The sequence below is a fragment of the Guyanagaster necrorhizus genome (genome assembly GCF_019112545.1).
Source record: "Guyanagaster necrorhizus MCA 3950 unplaced genomic scaffold BT62scaffold_18, whole genome shotgun sequence".
Classification (NCBI taxonomy): Eukaryota; Fungi; Basidiomycota; class Agaricomycetes; order Agaricales; family Physalacriaceae; genus Guyanagaster; species Guyanagaster necrorhizus.
In genome coordinates, this window is record NW_025064897.1 from 246,536 (window position 1) to 263,796 (window position 17,261).

At 48.0% G+C, this 17,261-nt stretch overlaps 7 protein-coding genes across 7 annotated transcripts; 2 read left to right on the forward strand and 5 right to left on the reverse strand.

Moving 5' to 3' along the window:
* Nucleotides 1-774: 774 nt before the first annotated feature.
* BT62DRAFT_236872 (uncharacterized protein) lies at nt 775-1,789 on the reverse strand. The gene is made up of 5 exons (XM_043180167.1): nt 1,786-1,789; nt 1,624-1,734; nt 1,492-1,564; nt 964-1,255; nt 775-908 (listed from the first exon to the last, which is right to left on the reverse strand). The coding sequence occupies exons 2-5, from the start codon at nt 1,633-1,635 to the stop codon at nt 869-871; spliced, it is 417 nt and encodes a 138-aa protein (XP_043037832.1). The 5' UTR covers nt 1,636-1,734; nt 1,786-1,789; the 3' UTR covers nt 775-868.
* A 559-nt stretch (nt 1,790-2,348) lies between these two features.
* On the reverse strand, nt 2,349-5,597 carry BT62DRAFT_952090 (uncharacterized protein). Its single transcript, XM_043188217.1, has 14 exons — nt 5,465-5,597; nt 5,408-5,413; nt 5,262-5,354; nt 5,095-5,210; nt 4,434-5,048; nt 4,226-4,383; nt 4,106-4,174; nt 3,895-4,054; nt 3,719-3,836; nt 3,439-3,671; nt 3,257-3,390; nt 3,187-3,210; nt 2,661-3,128; nt 2,349-2,602 (listed from the first exon to the last, which is right to left on the reverse strand). Exons 1-14 carry the CDS (start codon nt 5,547-5,549, stop codon nt 2,494-2,496), a joined length of 2,388 nt encoding a protein of 795 aa, XP_043037833.1. The 5' UTR covers nt 5,550-5,597; the 3' UTR covers nt 2,349-2,493.
* Nucleotides 5,598-5,724: 127 nt separating this feature from the next.
* Nucleotides 5,725-10,302, forward strand: BT62DRAFT_970978 (RdRP-domain-containing protein). Its single transcript, XM_043189003.1, has 7 exons — nt 5,725-6,153; nt 6,202-7,904; nt 7,967-8,916; nt 8,971-9,043; nt 9,098-9,217; nt 9,269-9,856; nt 9,915-10,302. Exons 2-7 carry the CDS (start codon nt 6,207-6,209, stop codon nt 10,233-10,235), a joined length of 3,750 nt encoding a protein of 1,249 aa, XP_043037834.1. The 5' UTR covers nt 5,725-6,153; nt 6,202-6,206; the 3' UTR covers nt 10,236-10,302.
* Nucleotides 10,303-10,870: 568 nt separating this feature from the next.
* Nucleotides 10,871-11,611, reverse strand: BT62DRAFT_921170 (winged helix DNA-binding domain-containing protein; the record flags this gene model as incomplete). The annotated part of the gene is made up of 3 exons (XM_043184275.1): nt 10,871-11,211; nt 11,257-11,304; nt 11,539-11,611. 3 exons carry the CDS (start codon nt 11,609-11,611, stop codon nt 10,871-10,873), a joined length of 462 nt encoding a protein of 153 aa, XP_043037835.1.
* An 825-nt stretch (nt 11,612-12,436) lies between these two features.
* On the forward strand, nt 12,437-13,043 carry BT62DRAFT_1077684 (uncharacterized protein; the record flags this gene model as incomplete). The annotated part of the gene is made up of 2 exons (XM_043179323.1): nt 12,437-12,929; nt 13,001-13,043. Exons 1-2 carry the CDS (start codon nt 12,607-12,609, stop codon nt 13,041-13,043), a joined length of 366 nt encoding a protein of 121 aa, XP_043037836.1. The 5' UTR covers nt 12,437-12,606.
* An 81-nt stretch (nt 13,044-13,124) lies between these two features.
* BT62DRAFT_237468 (uncharacterized protein) lies at nt 13,125-15,619 on the reverse strand. Its single transcript, XM_043180169.1, has 9 exons — nt 15,401-15,619; nt 15,221-15,340; nt 15,004-15,168; nt 14,636-14,944; nt 14,546-14,580; nt 14,313-14,489; nt 14,209-14,264; nt 14,121-14,155; nt 13,125-14,060 (listed from the first exon to the last, which is right to left on the reverse strand). The coding sequence occupies exons 1-9, from the start codon at nt 15,434-15,436 to the stop codon at nt 13,302-13,304; spliced, it is 1,692 nt and encodes a 563-aa protein (XP_043037837.1). The 5' UTR covers nt 15,437-15,619; the 3' UTR covers nt 13,125-13,301.
* Nucleotides 15,620-15,756: 137 nt separating this feature from the next.
* BT62DRAFT_934005 (uncharacterized protein) lies at nt 15,757-16,616 on the reverse strand. The gene is made up of 3 exons (XM_043186660.1): nt 16,464-16,616; nt 16,194-16,412; nt 15,757-16,139 (listed from the first exon to the last, which is right to left on the reverse strand). The coding sequence occupies exons 1-3, from the start codon at nt 16,585-16,587 to the stop codon at nt 15,934-15,936; spliced, it is 549 nt and encodes a 182-aa protein (XP_043037838.1). The 5' UTR covers nt 16,588-16,616; the 3' UTR covers nt 15,757-15,933.
* Nucleotides 16,617-17,261: the final 645 nt, after the last annotated feature.

The window sequence follows — 17,261 nt, forward strand, 5'->3', positions numbered from 1 at the left end:
GTCCAATATGAGATATTAAAACTCATCAGCTCACCACGGATGATATCTGCGTCAAAACGTTTACCTTGGGACTTGTACGGTGTCACAAAAGTGAAGGAATATTCCTTCAGTCCACTCATGGAATAACCCAGGAAGTCGAATTTGAGTCCCGCGACCATGACTCCACCCGTAAGGACGGGACGGTACCGTTTCTCCAAGAGCTGATCTATTGAGAATGACTGTTCACGGCGAGGCTTTCCCTTGTCCTCGTCTTGGAATGATACACGAAGGAATGCTTCATTGTTGTTATAGCGTCGTAAGACACTGTTGGACTGATCTGGAAGAGGACCCTCCAAAACCCACGTCGTGGGCGTGACGATGAGATGGTACGACTGGTATATCGCTGGAGAAGGGGCAAAGCGCCGCTTTGGCGTTCTGGCTTCCACTAAGTAGGCCTCAACTGCTTCATGGAGCAGACCAGTAAGATCTTGTTCTGCTCTGTGGGGCGCAGTTGAGGCCAGTTGCCGTTTACGAGTCCTACGATTTCGACGTTTCCGGCTCGATTTGGACCCTGATTGTGGCGAGGTCGAATTTGATGTCTGAGATGTAGATGTAGATGTTTGCGGTGGAACATTTACTGCTAGTGGAGTATGAAGAGTGTCCCGAAGACTTGGAACATTCAGCACAGAGGTGAATTGGCGAAAGGCGGAGGCGGCAGTGAGGTTGTCGTGACGCACCTCTAATTCATGTAGCGCGCCACAGACTCAGCAGCTCTGAAGCTTCGAGAAGCCTTGCCCTGTAGGCCTTTTCAACCTCAAACCTGGCCGCAGATGGTAAATTCTGATGCAAAGATGCCTTTGCGGCCGATGCGTCCAAGATGAATGGTGATTTAGGGAGAAGGCTGCGCAATGCCTTGGCGCCTCTCTTTCCTGGCGTAAAGTTTCAGAATCGACCCAAGGTCGGGATGCAACAGAAGCTACATGCTCTTGATTGGTGGGTTGCCTGGACCGCTGGAACTGGGTCGACCTCTCGCCAATGGCCATAACGCTGTACAGCTGCAGAAATGTATTGGCCGAACTCGTATCGGGAAAGGTTACAAGTCCCATGCCACGATAAGCAGCCGACCCAGCCTTGTGAAAAAGCTCCAGCTCAAAATTTAAGAGTGGAGAATGAGGATTTTGAATCGGTAGTATGTGTATTTTGCGCGCTAGATGGACGCGGAGGTTCTCTTCTGATATCGAGAAGGATACATTGCGCACGAAGACTTCCATGGCACCTACCGAGAGATCAGCACAGTAACAAGAGAGGCGAGACGACCATAGCTTGAAGGTCGGAAGAGATGTAGGGGCATGCACCAAAGCATATCGTCCGTCATTGGTGCCGCATAATAGTTAACTTCGATGCTGGGGAATCGATAACGGCTCGAATCGATGGGCTCTTCTCTGCCATCCTCGAAAACATCATCCCCGGACTGTGATGATTACGGATGCTATGGATAAACGCTAAGCTTACCCAACGTTCCTCGTAGTATACCTATCCACGCTGGCGAAATACCTGTAGCTAGAAAAGTCACTAAGAAGGTTGCCTTTTGTATGGCTATCCATAAACATCCATAGGATAACCCAGCCAGAAAATGATAGCCACCGAGTGAGCCATGAAGCGTTTGGAAAGCCCGCCTCCAGTCCACCAAGTACACTTATTTACTGCATGGCTTCAGACTCTGTGTCTGACAAGGCCGTGTATCGTGCAGTCCTGCTGGAACGGAGAAGGACTATTACAGTACCAATTAGAGGATTGATATCGCACCAACTAGGATATCGTCGAAGTGGCTGATCTTGCAGGGCGCGTTTGCAGCAAATTGTGGCTGTAACATGCATAGATTCGCATAGACTCATATGAAGTCATAGAGCGTACGGGATACATATGCAACGAGCCGTCTTTTCCTCCCCAAATCCACAACCAGCTCAGATGTTCAGCTTTGTTCGTCGCCAGTGCCGCCTCTTGGCGTTGTACTGGACCCAAAGTCAGCAAAGGAGGATCCATTGAGTAAATACTCCACGCACCTGAATCTTAGTGTCTGTCTTTAGGCGAAACCATTGAGGAATTGGCCTGTACCATATCGTCAGCACAGCACAGCAATCTCGAACTCAAGAATATTACCTGTTTTGCCTTCCAGCCTTGGCCAAAATGCGCTTTGTTCTGAATGTCTTTTGAGAAGGCTAGACAATCCACTACTTAGCAGAGGGAATTTGAAGCAACGAGCAAAATACCCACCATTTGGGTCCGTGCAACGTTGTCGATGGAGGAAAAATTAAGGTTTCGACACTGCTTTGTAACTGTGCAGCTCCGCTTTGGGATATAGTGTCTCACGCAGCCTGAATCGGACCTACACGAAAAATTACATTGCGACGCTATAGTTGTGCTACAAAATCGACGGAGGGAAATAAAACAAATACTTGTGCTATTTACGCAATCTGTCCGAATTAAAAAAACAAAGAAATCAGCTTGCTAGTTCTACCACAACCCACTCGTGGTAGCAGAATCATTCGAGCTTTCTTCGAATTGCCATATGCCATGGGTAAGCTGGTCTACATCATTGAAGAATGAACCCCAGTCATCCAAACTAATTGAAATGGATCATGAAAATTTATTTGGCATTGCGTGACAGGTATGGAACATACCTCATTTCATTACATTGAGGGTTATGGGACTCATTGGTCGTCTGCAAGGTATCGGGCTTTGACGTACCAGCGCTTTTGGTGCAGAAATTAGAAGGCTCAAGGAAAGAATCTTCGTTATCACTCATGAAGCCGAATTTGCGCAAAGTTTCGGTGCTGTTGATGTCGGCTTGACTTCGAAGAGGGGAGTGTGGGGGTTCCAGCCTTGAACTTTCCAAAGAAGCGGCGTATATCTGAGACCATGCAGAAGCCTCATCTACAGACATTGACGGAAGCTCGATACCCGAAAACCAGCTGGACTCATCCACGAAGGGCACCTCGCAGAGATTTTTGTCGCTGAGAAGAATTTCTGAACTTAGGCTGTCAGAAAAGACTCCGTTTTGCGGGAAAATCGCTCCTTCATCGAGGCTTCCTTCCGGTCCAAGGCTCGGTAAGTTGGTGTGTAGATCGCCGATAGCATGGAGAACATCCCTAAGCAGCCGCATGTGTGTCAGTTCATCCAACTCAATAATTATAAAACCTTTCCCACCAGAGCCGGCCTGCAAACTGCCATCTGTTGTTCAGTTAGCAGAAAGTAACGGCAACCCAGAAGTACATGCCTCGTCTCCAGAATCTGAAGAGATTCCATGCATGCGTCCACGAGCTTCATGTCGGCAGGATTTACAGGACAACCAGCACGTTTGGTGCGCCAATACTCGAAGAGGAGCACCGCAGCGGCCTGGAAAGCGGCAAGCTGTACAGCAGTAAGTACAACCACCGGGAAAAAGGCTGTTTGACGCACACCAGAGAGGGGCACCAAATGCCCTTTGCGATGTCGTTGAGTCGCGATGATATCTGCACATACGCGAGCAGCGCTCACGCAGACAGTAATTGAATAGAATGGGAACTTCTCTGAGTCATAAGGCATAGAGATGAAAGGCCTGTGAATTAGCATCTGCAAGTGATGATATTGTAAATGCAAGGATGCTGATTGCGCGAAGTGAATGGGATCTTTGCGCTCGGGGTCCCAGCGTACTGTTCTGCATGAGAGTGGGAGGGAATGGGCTAGAGAAATTACGCACGATGATCAGGTATCGCAGTCATCCAATGTTTCAATCTCACATTGAGCAGCTCTATGATGCGTTTCTCCCAGTTTGTATCCAGAAATTGAAGCCTAATTTGAGACTTTTTCATGGCGTACTACGGACATTATGAATACTCGGGATCAGATATGTCTGAAAAGGTGTCCAGGACTCACAACGGTGCGCAGGCAGAGTGCTATCAAGGAAGTGAGTTTCAGGTAGCAGTTGAAGTACGACATGACGGCAGGTTTCCCCTCAGGTTGCTGAAAAACACTTCCTGACATTGAAGGCTCCCAATATTCGTCGTCGCATTCGATTGGGAAGTCAAGGTCGATCCTACGACTGATAGCAGCGAACAATTAAAAATAAATTATTATAGAAACGTACTCTTCGTTATACAGACAGCATGAGCGGCCTAAGAACGCACTGATCTGTCTATCTAAGTACACAAGGGTCCTGAAAATCGGTGTCAGTGAAATATACAAATGATAGGTATGAAAGCCCAACCAAAAAGCTCGTTTCCACAATTCGTCCTCTACACTAGGTTTGGCATGCTTGGCTTTCCTTCTGTGAATTCCCGCCTCTTCAGACAACCTAAGGCCAATGCTAGCAATCGTCCAGCACATATGGGGTACCGTTGAACCCAGCATAAATTGGGCAAGAAGCTGGGCCGGTATTACAAATCAAGAAGCCACCATAGATAACCCGTACTTACGCACAAAACTTGTAAATGATATACCGTCGGCCCAGTCAACAGCGACTTACGCACGCATGTTACCTGATTAACCCACTTCCATCCACTTGACCGTTCGCACGATTCCCCCTCCGATAAAACACGAGGGTCGTCCGTGTACCTCGAAGCAAAAGCACACACCAATAGTAACACACAGGCAAACTCTTTATCCGCCAGATAAAGTTTATCCTTAACCGACTTGTCGAAACTTGGTCGATGCAGCAACGGCACGAGGGGATTCACTTCTGTGAAATAAAGATGGACAAGTGACGAAAGCAGATCGTCGTCCGGAAAAGCGAAATCAGGATAATGAACCTGGAACCAGGTGTTTGAGTGCCAAGGAGGTGGATCCCAAAATTCGGGCCGTCTGAAGCTGCCTCTGTCTGGGATTCCACCAGAATGTCCTTGCTTGAAATCCCTCGCTGTTTGTACGAATTGCGCGGTGCTCGATTTGCCGAGATAGAGGTAGCGGCCGGATGGATACGCCTTGGCCAGCTTGAGACTGTCTTCCAGCGCATCACGCTCATAATCCTCCTGTCGCAATCGCTCCTCTATCTCGGCGGTGCTCATGCTCCCAATATGTGAGTCGGGAACGATCTGCAGCGTAATTAGTTCTGTATATGAGTGCGCAGAGAGAACCTACCCGATGTAAGATGTTCTCCATCCTTTCCAGTTTATTCTCCAGCTCCTGGACATAACTACCTCGAGTATAGGCTGGAGTGCTATCAAGAAAACCAGAGCGAACCTTTTGGAAGGCACCTTTTCAATTGCGTTAACTCATGCATGGCAACAGAAGAGCAAATGCCTGACTTGCCAGTACTCTACGGCTGTCAGAATACTTGCAGTCGATATTGCACGCTGCACAGTTCGAACATTGTTTCCCCGGTCTTTGAGTGCCATCGCCTGCCGAGGTAAGCTTCCATTACACGTTTTTACAGTTCAGCTTAAAGTCTCACATCCAACTAAAACGTTGATAACCTTTAGAAGTAGATAAACTGTATACGAACACTTACTCTTTCTTCGCCGACAAAATTCGCATGCTGTCTGCGGTCTTGTCTTTTTGCGACTGGAACCGTAAGTACCTTCTCCTGTTGACATGAACACAATAAAGCTCTTGTGGTTTTGGCAACAAATAGTAGTGCAAGTAGTAATAGTAGTAGTAGTTGCAGTAGTAGCAGTTGCAGGCAAGCGGTACCTATCAATTTATAACAGGTGCCGACGGAAAATGTCACGATGCCGCGCATGACTACCGAACAATGACAAAATACGTAGCCACCACGAGGACGCGTGCAAACAGCTGCAGCGGAATTACACGACGCGGACAGTACCAAAGGAAATCTGCGAACAAACCGAACACGAAAAACAGGAAAATTCCCAAACGCAATCCCATATCATCATTCCCAATCTTTGGCATCCTCGCTTCAATTCACAGTTCCAGTTTCATAGCCTGAAAAGGATGCAAGAACATGGGGTGGTCACACACGAAGGAGCTGATGGAGTCGCGGGATCGCTCGAAAAGAAATGAGCTGGCCGTAATGAAGCATTGCTTAGTACTTACAGTGAGAAGCATTGTCTTATGACCTTGTATCAGCTGATGCTACGAGCCGTTATCGATCCTCTGGCGCCTAAGTTGACTATATATGCAGCACCAATGATGGAATACGTTTTGGTTCGTGGCCCCACATCCTTTTTGTTTTTCAAAGTACATTTGCTTGTGTCACCCATCACCTTTACTGATGTCTTCGAGCAGGCCTCATGGAACTTTTCGTCCGCAATGTCCCGTTCTCGATATCAGACGAGGACCTTCGCGTACATCTAGCGCGCAAAATCCACCAGCCTCCGATCCAAGATCCCGGCTCTCCACCACTGAATTTCGGGGTGGAGCTTTTTCGCAAAGGAAGATCGAATGTACACCGTGGCATGGGTATTGTAACTTTCCCGGACGCCAGCTCGGCCAGCGTATTCCTGCAACTACACCACGTCATAAGCATCGCCGGGAAACCAGTCTCCTTTACACGTTCCAATCGTCCCACTAATGAAGCCCGTGTAGCTGCTGTTATGTCGCGCCCTTGGGTCGACCCTGAATCCGTGCGCCGTGAACGAAAGAGACACCAGGACATCGCGTCTGCTTCTTCATCGATCACCATTGAGCTTGGGCGCATCTGCCGCAAAAGCGTCTTCGCAGCAGAGCTGACCGTCCAAGGCCGTGTTATATGCGATCCTGACCTACGCAGGCTCGTCATCAATATCGATCCAGTCCCGATCAACAGGCGCATGGATCTCGAATCAATATTTTCTGCCGTGATGTCACATGTACCGTCGAAATCTTTTTGGTACCGCGCGCACAATATCAATACCATATTGTCATCAGACGACGGATGTCATATCTATATCCAGTCATCTCTTCCTGCGACCATTCAGGTCGTCGGGGACCTGGTTACAGACCGACTTTCTTCGCTACGCACAGATGGTCGCCTCACGCCATTGATTTTCCAAGGGCTGTGTCTGCACTTTGCCACATCAGTCGACGCACACCAATTTCTTCATCGCTGCAAAGAGATCCATTTACCTACCCCCATTAATCGCTCTATGACTAGGATACTGCGAGAGGAAGGATACAGCGAAAAAAGTCTGGATGCTTTACAAGTAGAGATCCGGTCTCTGTCTTTTCCCCTTGCTTTTGAGGTTGAAAAGGCGTACTGGGCAGGGCTTCTCGAAGCTTCAGAGCTGCTGAGTCTTTGTGGTGCGCTACATGAATTAGAGGCGCGTCACGACAACCTCACTGCCGCCTCCGCCTTTCGCCAATTCACCTCTGTGCTGAATGTTCCAAGTCTTCGGGACACTCTTCATACTCCACTAGCAGTAAATGTTCCACCGCAAACACCTACATCTACATCTCAGACATCAAATTCGACCTCGCCACAATCAGGGTCCAAATCGAGCCGGAAACGTCGAAATCGTAGGACTCGTAAACGGCAACTGGCCTCAACTGCGCCCCACAGAGCAGAACAAGATCTTACTGGTCTGCTCCATGAAGCAGTTGAGGCCTACTTAGTGGAAGCCAGAACGCCAAAGCGGCGCTTTGCCCCTTCTCCAGCGATATACCAGTCGTACCATCTCATCGTCACGCCCACGACGCAGGTTTTGGAGGGTCCTCTTCCAGATCAGTCCAACAGTGTCTTACGACGCTATAACAACAATGAAGCATTCCTTCGTGTATCATTCCAAGACGAGGACAAGGGAAAGCCTCGCCGTGAACAGTCATTCTCAATAGATCAGCTCTTGGAGAAACGGTACCGTCCCGTCCTTACGGGTGGAGTGCTAGTCGCAGGGCGCAAGTTTGACTTTCTTGGTTACTCGATGAGTGGACTGAAGGATTATTCTTTTGCCTTCGTGACGCCGTTCACATTTCAAGGTAATCATGTTACCGCAGATATCATTCGTGGAGAGCTGGTGAGTATCATATCATTCTAACATCCCAGCTCCTCTTTTTTTCCCTGACTTGCCTTCCGCAGGGTGATTTTACGAGAGCTGCTTACCGCCCCGCCCTGCTAGGTGCTCGTTGGGGCCAGATGTTTTCGACGTCATTACCGTCTGTGGAAATCTCCCCTGATATGATAAAACGCATTCCAGACCGAACTGCCGGCACTAGCACCAATGCCCTCTTCACCGATGGCTGTTCAACGATCTCGCACGAACTCATCACAATTGTGAAGGAAAAAGTCCTACGACGCGCCAAATTTGGCCCCTCAGCGCTGCAGTTCCGACTCGGAGGAGCGAAGGGAGTCCTATTTATGGACCCCGCCTTAACAGGGCAAATGTTAACGATACGTCCATCACAGACCAAATTTGACTCCGAAAACATTCGCAGTCTAGATGTAACCACCACATCAGCAAAGCCGATTTATTGTTACCTGAACCGGCCAATGATTGCTCTCCTGGAGCACCACAAAGTTCCAAATGAGAGCTTTAAACGCCTGCAAGACTGGGCCATCAGTGAAGTGCGCCAAATCAAGAAATCTCTGGACGCCGCTGCTACCACGTTTACACATCATGGTCTCGGCGCCTCCTTCCACTTGGAATCCCTGTTCCGTAATATGGCCAGGATCTTACAGGTGGAACTATCTCAGGATCTTCACTCGGAATCAGGTATACGCTTTGACTTACTGAAGACTGTCATCGCATATGGTGCCACCCATATCTTGAGGGAAATCAAGCATCGTGCACGGATCCGAGTGCCTGGTTCGTACACTCTAATTGGCGTATCGGACGAGTGGGACTGTCTTGAGGAAGGCGAAGTATATGCCACAATCTTTGATCCACGCACAAACGAACGCGTAGCTGTTGAAGGACGTGTTCTGATCACACGTAGCCCTCAGATTCATCCCGGAGACGTTCAGTTTGCCACGGCAGTGCGAAGGCCAGAATTGAATCATTTAACCAACGTAGTCGTGTTTTCGTGCAGGTGGGTGTTTCAACAACAGCGCGCCGATTTCCGCTTCTCATACTGCATGATTAGGGGAAGCCGCAGTTTACCATCTTGTCTTGGAGGAGGCGATCTCGATGGTGATATCTACAACATCATCCTTGATGTAAGTAGAAGGTATTACTCCCATATCACAAGGACTTTCTCACTTTGAATTCAGCAAGCTCTATTCCCACCCAAAGCATTTACTGCGGAACCTGGCGCATACAAACCGCTGCCGCCTGATACCAGAAGCTATATATGTGGTAAAGCTGAAGTTGCGGACTTCGTTATCAACTATGTCAGCCTGTCTCTTAGATGATGGGCATGCATACTCAACTTTTGTTATTAGATCAAATCTGATCTTCTGGGATATATCTCCACACTTCATCTGAGAATCTCTGATCTCAAAGGTGTCGATTGTGACGAGTGTCTGCTTCTGGCGAAGAAAGCGTCACATGCTGTCGATTTCCCCAAGGTCGGAACTCCTGTCAACTTTAAAGAGCTTCCCCTACCTCCAGATCGGAACCTACGGCCTGATTACCTGTCTGGTGAGGGTGTCAATCCCGGCGACGCACCAGGGTATTACCTTAGCAAGAAGATACTTGGCATACTCTATCGCAGTGTACCTGTCGATGAGTACCGTCCACGTAAAGATGAAGCAGACCTTGTTGACCACGAGCTGCTAGATAATTTGATAGAACCTCATATGTACGTGGCCTATGACTTGAGCCTGGACCCCGACGAAAATGTCCTTGAAGAAATGCGTCACATCTTGGACGAATATTGCCAACAACTGTTGGCAATAGCCAAAGTGCACACCGTTTCCAAAGGGTCAAAAGCACATCTTTCTGAGGCGGAGCTTGTCTGTGGGTGTATCATGGAACATTACTACGATCACAAGAAGCGTAGAGAGACCACCGCGTCTATGAACCTTCAGGTGCGTATGCATCTCTTATCCGGTAGTTCAATAGAAGTTGAAATTTTGTGCACTACAGACACATGAGCTCACACGCGCGATACGACAAGAGTTCTTTCCTCCTCCAGAAGAGAGTGACGACGAAGAATTTGACGACAATGACTATGACGATAATTTTTCGGATCTCGTGTCAAATGATGAGCTCGAGCGTGATATTCAGCACCTTTGTGTCAAGTTTAATCGTGCTAGAGCAGGTTGGGTGGCAGCCCAAGAGGCCTTGACTGATGCGCGGGAGGAGAGGGTACGATCCTTTGGCCCCCAGAGTTTTGGTATTATAGCTTTGGGAGTCATGTTGGATGTGCTGAAGGAGCTTAAGAAGCCACGTACTCGCTATCAATGACTCGTTTCATATGTTGCACACTGTATCATAGTTCTAATATTCTGATACCTTTTCTATATGCAGATGCAGAGTCAAACGCGAGAGGCACTCTACAGTGCTTGGCTTCAATTCGTCATGCTGAACGGCATAATGGATTTCTGGGATTCCTTGGTCAGTGTCGAGAGTCGGGATTGCACGTGTCTCGGCGTGACGGTGATCAATTTCTAAATATTCGGCGTGTTGAGAGCTGCCAGTAAATTAGTGTTCAAGTTCAAGCGAGATTCCAAATGTTCATTATAGTGCAACATCCATGTAAACAAAGGTCCACCAGGTGCTAAGGACGTGCTCGCGTGCGGCCTCAACTCTAGGTCAAAGGTACAACGTTTCCTAATGACGACATTGCCCAGGATTTTACCGGTACTAGCATAAGCCTTCGATACTCTGTAGCGTCTGCTTGCAATCATATTCCTATCGCCCCTGAGAGTCCGGGACGAACGTCAAAACGGAGGACACAATGAAAGAGACCTGGTATTCTTGGACGGTAGGAACGATCCTTCGTGAACGAAATCGGGTGCTGCATAGGAACGCGACCTTGCCATCTTTCCCTTTTTCGGTTACCTAGACTCCTTACCCGCTTCTTCATCTATCTCTCGCTTTCAAGTCTTCAATTTTGGGATAGGCAGATCATCATTTCCCGAACCAGTCGTCGTACCCACATCTTTTCTACCGGAGATCTTCCTAACGCTGTCCACCCTCGAAGAACCATAGTCGTGATTCTGAAGAGACCCGCTTCCATAGTTTTCCAAATCCGCATCGTTTATAGCCCATATACCGTGAGCCTCATTTCGGAAACACTGATAGCTGCATAGTGTGTGTCGGATGCTGTTTTTCCAGGACGTTGTTGCAGGACTGAAGAAGGGATATACCGTCGTGATCCAGTCGTATATTTCTGAGAAGCTGAGACGATGTTCTGGAGAAGATAGAATGGCTTGTCTTACTATAGCCACGTATGGAATATCGGATTTTTTGCGAGAATACGGACCGACGGATAGTGGTGTAAGGCAAGGAGTGTTAGACTCTTGTCTATAATCTTCAAAACCAAACAGAGGAACAGCGACATCAGCATAATTCATCAGTAGATTGGGGATTGGAATGCTGAGAAGTGCAACTCTCCAGACAGGGACCAGAATTAGGAGGATTGTTCGTTCTAGCATTGACATCGACCTCACCTGCAGATACTTCTAACTCCTTCTACGCCGACAAGGTCAGCAAATGCTGAAGCTCTACTATATTCTCCAAACTCACCTTTCTAGACTCGACTCACGCAAGTGCACTCGTTTACTAACGATCTGCTTCAAGGTGGTGGCCAAGCCATGACGCGCCTGAATAAGGTCCATTGTGTCACTGAAGAAAGGCGTTCGCTTTTTTAGACTGGATGATAGGTGCTGGGAAGAGAAGAAATATTATGCGACATTGTTTGGGAGAAACACGTGGGCGTGCTCTTTCGGACCGGTGGGCCGAACTAGGTGGTCTCCATTTCTCATATACATCCAGTTACAGTTTTATTGAAGAGAAAAAGACCAATTAGTATGGGTTCTCTCATGACCAAAATCTGTCTTCTTTGGCTAGGACAATGGAATTGGGATTGTCAAGAAAGGTAAGAAAATATGATTGGGGTTCCCTTCAAGTTCAGGCTTCTCCTCGACCGCGAAACAAGGATACGTTGGCAAAGGCATGATGATGACCGTTATTATTGTTCATGTTGAGATTGTCCTCTAATTCGGGGCTCCTGCAGATGCGATAATTTGGGATTCTTATCCATTGTCATCAATGAACCTACGTAGACGGAATTCTTTTGATTGGAGGAAACCGACATCACGTAAAATCCTCGACTTGAAGCTTCACCCCCAATCTTCTCCCGCTGGAAAATCAGACAGTCTGGTCTGGATATCGATATCGATATCACAGACGTTCATCTGAGGAAACGCAGCCGCTACCATCAAGTACAGTTTCTTACCATCACGGATCATTGCGGTGTCACAGTACTATGTAGTAGTCGATCGAGACAAAGTAATATGCGCCGGAACGGAGACGGTCTGAGATCGAATCGCATATGTTTCCCGCCTATGTGGTATTCTTCCACGGTGGTTCGCTAGCGTTTGTCCATCTTTCATTTCGGTTCCGAGATACTACTGATAATTCATTTCCAGCCCTGGCTGGACCTGAATCATATCATATCGGAAGCTTCTACGAATGATGATGAATAAGAAGTATACGTATGTCCCTGATGCACTGTCAGTATCCATACTTCAGAAGCTATCATTTGTGCGGCAGCTGGGTTGCAGTAGGGCTCTAAAGATGGCTTGTGAGTAACCTGGTGCTCGTTCGCTTTATGATGTCTACGCCCCAAGCCACCTTGCGAAGATCGGCTTTCAACAGTGACCTAACCTCTGCGATAGGTCTACTCCTACCATGCAGGCATTGTTGTCGGACTTTACCGTTGGTCGTCTATGTTCATAATGTGGATATAATGGTCCCTTTAATTCAGCAGAAGACTGAAGAGGAAAGTATCTCACGAATCTCATTTAGTATGATCTTCGTTGGTGCCTTAGAGGCTCATCTTGTAACCGAAGAAATATTCCTCGCCGACGACGGTGTTATCCTGGGTCCATTACACCCTTTCCTAAAGGTCGATGGAAGTCTCGAAAGATCTAAGTTCGACGCATTGTGTTAATGCTTGCACACGTGAACTCATGTATCTATCCGTAGGTAGCTTTCCTGAACAGCACTACCGGCGTAGCCGACTTGGGGCTACCAGATGACCGGTAGTCAGTATGCGTTGGATACAAAAAACCTACCTTTTGATACTATTCGCGTCAGCAACATGTCCACACCTATCTCTATGATAAGGTGGCGCTTGGCATAGCAGGCTGAAAAATCACTGTGATGTTACAACAATACAACTACAGAAGTAACGCCTAACTGACCCCGGGCCCATTATGATAAGCTAGGGGAATTACACTGATTAAGGTATTATCAATTAGCGTAGCGGTACGAGGAACCTTATCAAGGACAGTAGTAATAACATCAATTCGAACCGAATATTCCATGGAAGTACTTCCGTAGGCCATTGTTATCTTGCACAATTGCCCCAATGAAGCCGTCAGGTCTTACCACAACGGCGTGACATCCTTCGGTCAAAGAATACGCATCATATGCATGCCCTCGGGTATCCTCGACCGTGTAATCCGCGCAGAAGGGCCCGAATTCCACATGCCGTCCAAAGTCAGCCCGGACGATTTGAACAGTTCGGATGAGTCCCTTCGGGCATGACGATGAGATACCTTTCAGTATTGTCGAACACCGGTGAAGGTCCCACACGAACACCAATATTGTATGATATGAGGCGCCGAACAGCTCGAAGAGCCTCTTCATCGTCGCAGGTCTGTCTTCCTCTAATGTCAAGTTTAGCAGACCTGGGGCGTCAGGAGCACGGTCGCCGGCACGTAGTTGGGCACCGAGGTCCTCTCCATACGAGTCAGGGAAGTCATCCTCGTCATCAGAGTAATCATCCTCGTCGTCCGATTGCTCGTCAACGATTACGGAACTCCACCGGTAGTTTACGCCAAGCTGGAGTAGGCTGCCGCCGCGACGCCACGCAGAGGGCTTTTCTTTTTTTATGAATGTCTGCTTCAGCAGAACGGTCGTCTGGTTGAGCATCTCGGCAATGACGGGAAGACGTTCTTCGGTGTATGTTCGGAGGAGGGAAGGGGATGCTAGGCCCCGTTGCACTAATGCGAGTTTCCAGGCGAGGTTAAACGAGTCTTGAATGCCAGTATTCATGCCCTGTATGTCCGAATCAAAGTCAGGGTGTTTCCCTGGATTGCTACGTGGAATTCGACCCACCTGGCCTCCGGTGAAGCTATGCACATGTGCAGAGTCTAAAAACAATTAGATGACTGCACGAGTATTGCTAAAAGATAACTACGCTCACCTCCAGCCAAGAAAACTCTCCCTTCCCCAAAGCTACCAACCATTCGAATGTTGGGTCTGTTTTTATCAGCGACGAGTCAATTCTCAGTCAACGCTTGAGCATACCGGTAATTTGAGACCCAAGTTATTTTGCCCCATTTCACAGAGTCGCCCGCCCCCGTGCACCGGATAAATGAGTCCCGAAGACCATCCAAGTCATGGGACATTGAAGCGTTATCAATGTTCTTTCCAGTCAAGATGAAATTGAACAACGAGGGAGTTTCCGTGGGCCGGAGACTGATTCTGTGCGGGTTACTTGAATAAGGAAGATTCGACGGTCCGAAATTTCGTGAACGTACAGTGTGCTCCCGGCATCACCCCACATATGCCAAAACTGAAGCTCTAATTAGAATGCGGGGTGCAGTGAGAAAAGGGGACGACAGACGCACCTCTTGTTCCAACCCTTCGACAAAGATATCCCCCACCACAATCTTATCAATATTGCTGGTTTCTCCAAGGAAGGACAGACCCAGCATTTTCCGCACAACTCCCCGCGCGCCATCGGCTCCAAGTAACCATGAAAACGTAAGATCTTGCTCCGTACCATCAAGTGTCCTTAGCTTTGCGCTGACATAGTCTTTTTCCTGCGAGAAGGAAAGAAGTTCCGTGCCCAACTCAACGGGGCAATGATACTTTTCCTCCAGTTCTCTTCGAAGGATCGTTTCTAGATGGTCTTGCCCGAGGCACAATATGTTAAGCTGTCAAGACGCGGGAAATAAGTTCCGCATTGCACCAAGTTGTATGAAACGCCACCTACGTATGGGAACGCGGCTGTTGGTTCCATGTACGGCGCTATTTCAAAAGTTCCCGAGCATTCCAAGCCTTTGTGTAGGTCGTACGTTTTGACTGGAGGGGTAACGAAACCAATGTCGAGGATGGGTTTCGAGAGGCCAAGAAGTTCAAAGAGCTCCATCGACCGCGGCTGCAAAAATCCCAATCAAGTATGGAACGCATGAGGAGGAATTTTGACTTGCCATGATTCCGGCTCCCCGTTGACCTGCGCGTAGTTCAGGATTTCTATCAATTATGCGGACCGACACGCCATTTTGAATAAGAGAGAGGGCGAGCACGAGACCAGATGGTCCAGCACCAACCTTGATTGCGAGACACGCATGAGTACCATATGGCAGCAGATAATAGGAAGAGAGACGTACCACAAGAACCTCTGGGTGCTTGGTGTGCACTGGCATGTTGTGGAGAGATGCGAAGAGGAAGTGGGTAAGTTAGGGATAACCATTCGCGCTTTATAAAGCAAATGATGCAAAGGCTAAAATAAAATGTGAAAATGTATATTACCGTACCTGCGGCACGGAGGCAATTCTAGGGACCGGAAGATCAAGTTTCTGATGCAAGGTCTGGACCCGTTCGACGGTCCAGACAATCGGGGCGGATGTTCATTGGCCCCTCAAACTACCATGTCCAGAGTAAAGACAGGCACACCCAATCAGATCCCAAGAAAAAGCAAAGGAAGTCATACAATGATGTAGGCTCAAAGACAATGGGGGTTGACTCTTCATCTACTAGTCACCAGCTCACCCGTCGCCATGGATTCGGAATCAACAGTATATTCGTTTACAGCATTCCCAAAGACTACATGAACAAGTCTCGTCAGTAATGGGGTCGTCAAGTAGTGCCGGCAAATGGTGGATTCACGATACATCACGACAGTGCACTTGCTATGCCTAATTCAGCTGTCAATCATCTCCACGTCCGGAAGACTCGGTTCCACTGATTCGACCATGCTGTGATGCTTCCCTGGCTTGGAGATAACAATGGAGCCAGGATTAGCGCTTGATATACGAATGAATCGTAGTAACTGAATGAAGGCAACCTCCTTCTGATCCCATCGTCGAAACAGATCCACAGTGGGTCGGTGGGTAAGGTCAATTACTTCTGTACACCACGTAAGCTGGATGAAGGAGGAAATATAAGGCAATATGCACATACGGAAGCCAGTGCGATACTCCTCCGATTCTCGCAGTTTTATCTCCTCCAATTTGACTTCTTTCACACTTTTGGGTCTCCCTTTCCTCCGTGACGCCTTTTCCTCTTCTAACTCGGCGTCATGTCTTGTCAGCCAAACGTCCCGTAGGAGCCCGTGAAGCTCTTCGAGCGTCAAGACACCTTCATCAGGGATTGAGTGGTAGAAAAACCCATAGAAATCGGCTGATATATCACAGTCAAAAACGTTGGAGAGTTGGAAATAAGAGTACGGACCAAGGAAATGGTGTTTTTTGCCCCGAGTAGAAGCCTGACCGCCGAGTTTGCCCTTTCGGAGCGCTTTGCGAGCTAACTGTCCTGCCTTTCGGGATTGCGGATGATGGATTTTTTCCTTCTTCATGTTTTCCGCGGCTGCTTTGCCTGCCTTTGAGGGAGCCATGACGACTGCAGATGGTGGTAAAGAACAAATTTCAGTTATTATGTAATAGGCTTGTGCAGCGTTGAGTGCTATATTTGGATGTCGAATTCATTTTCAGGGTTTTGTTGGAGCTTTGACGAGATGATGTTTTGTAAGGCAGGATTCATAGTTCTCCCTGTACTGTGCAGCAGTTTTTTACGTTTGTGAAATGTGACGCACAAGATGAATAGTCCTTTTGTATTATTTAATTTACGTGAATGGGCGCAACATCCGTGGAGCGGATATTTGAGTGAAACCACAGGATTTTTTAACGATTAACCGTACCTTGCGATAATAATTAGGTGGAGACGAGCGCCGGACTTGAGCTTCATGTTTGAGGCCTGACCTTTGGTTTACGCGCCTTTCTTTTCATCCACGACGCGTCATGTTACGCGTCCCCCAGTCCTCAGATACTGCACGGGTGGCTCAGAATATGTAAATACAAGACGGCTTTCCTTAATGCAATGGAGCGGCGGGGCCAAATCTTGAAGATATTTTGGCCGTAGCGATGAAGAAAGTTCAACTTATAAAGCTTACACTTACCGGCCGGCTTAATAGTGACGCCAACTTTTTTTGACACACAAATTCCACAACCCAGGCCAACTAGATCGGCAATT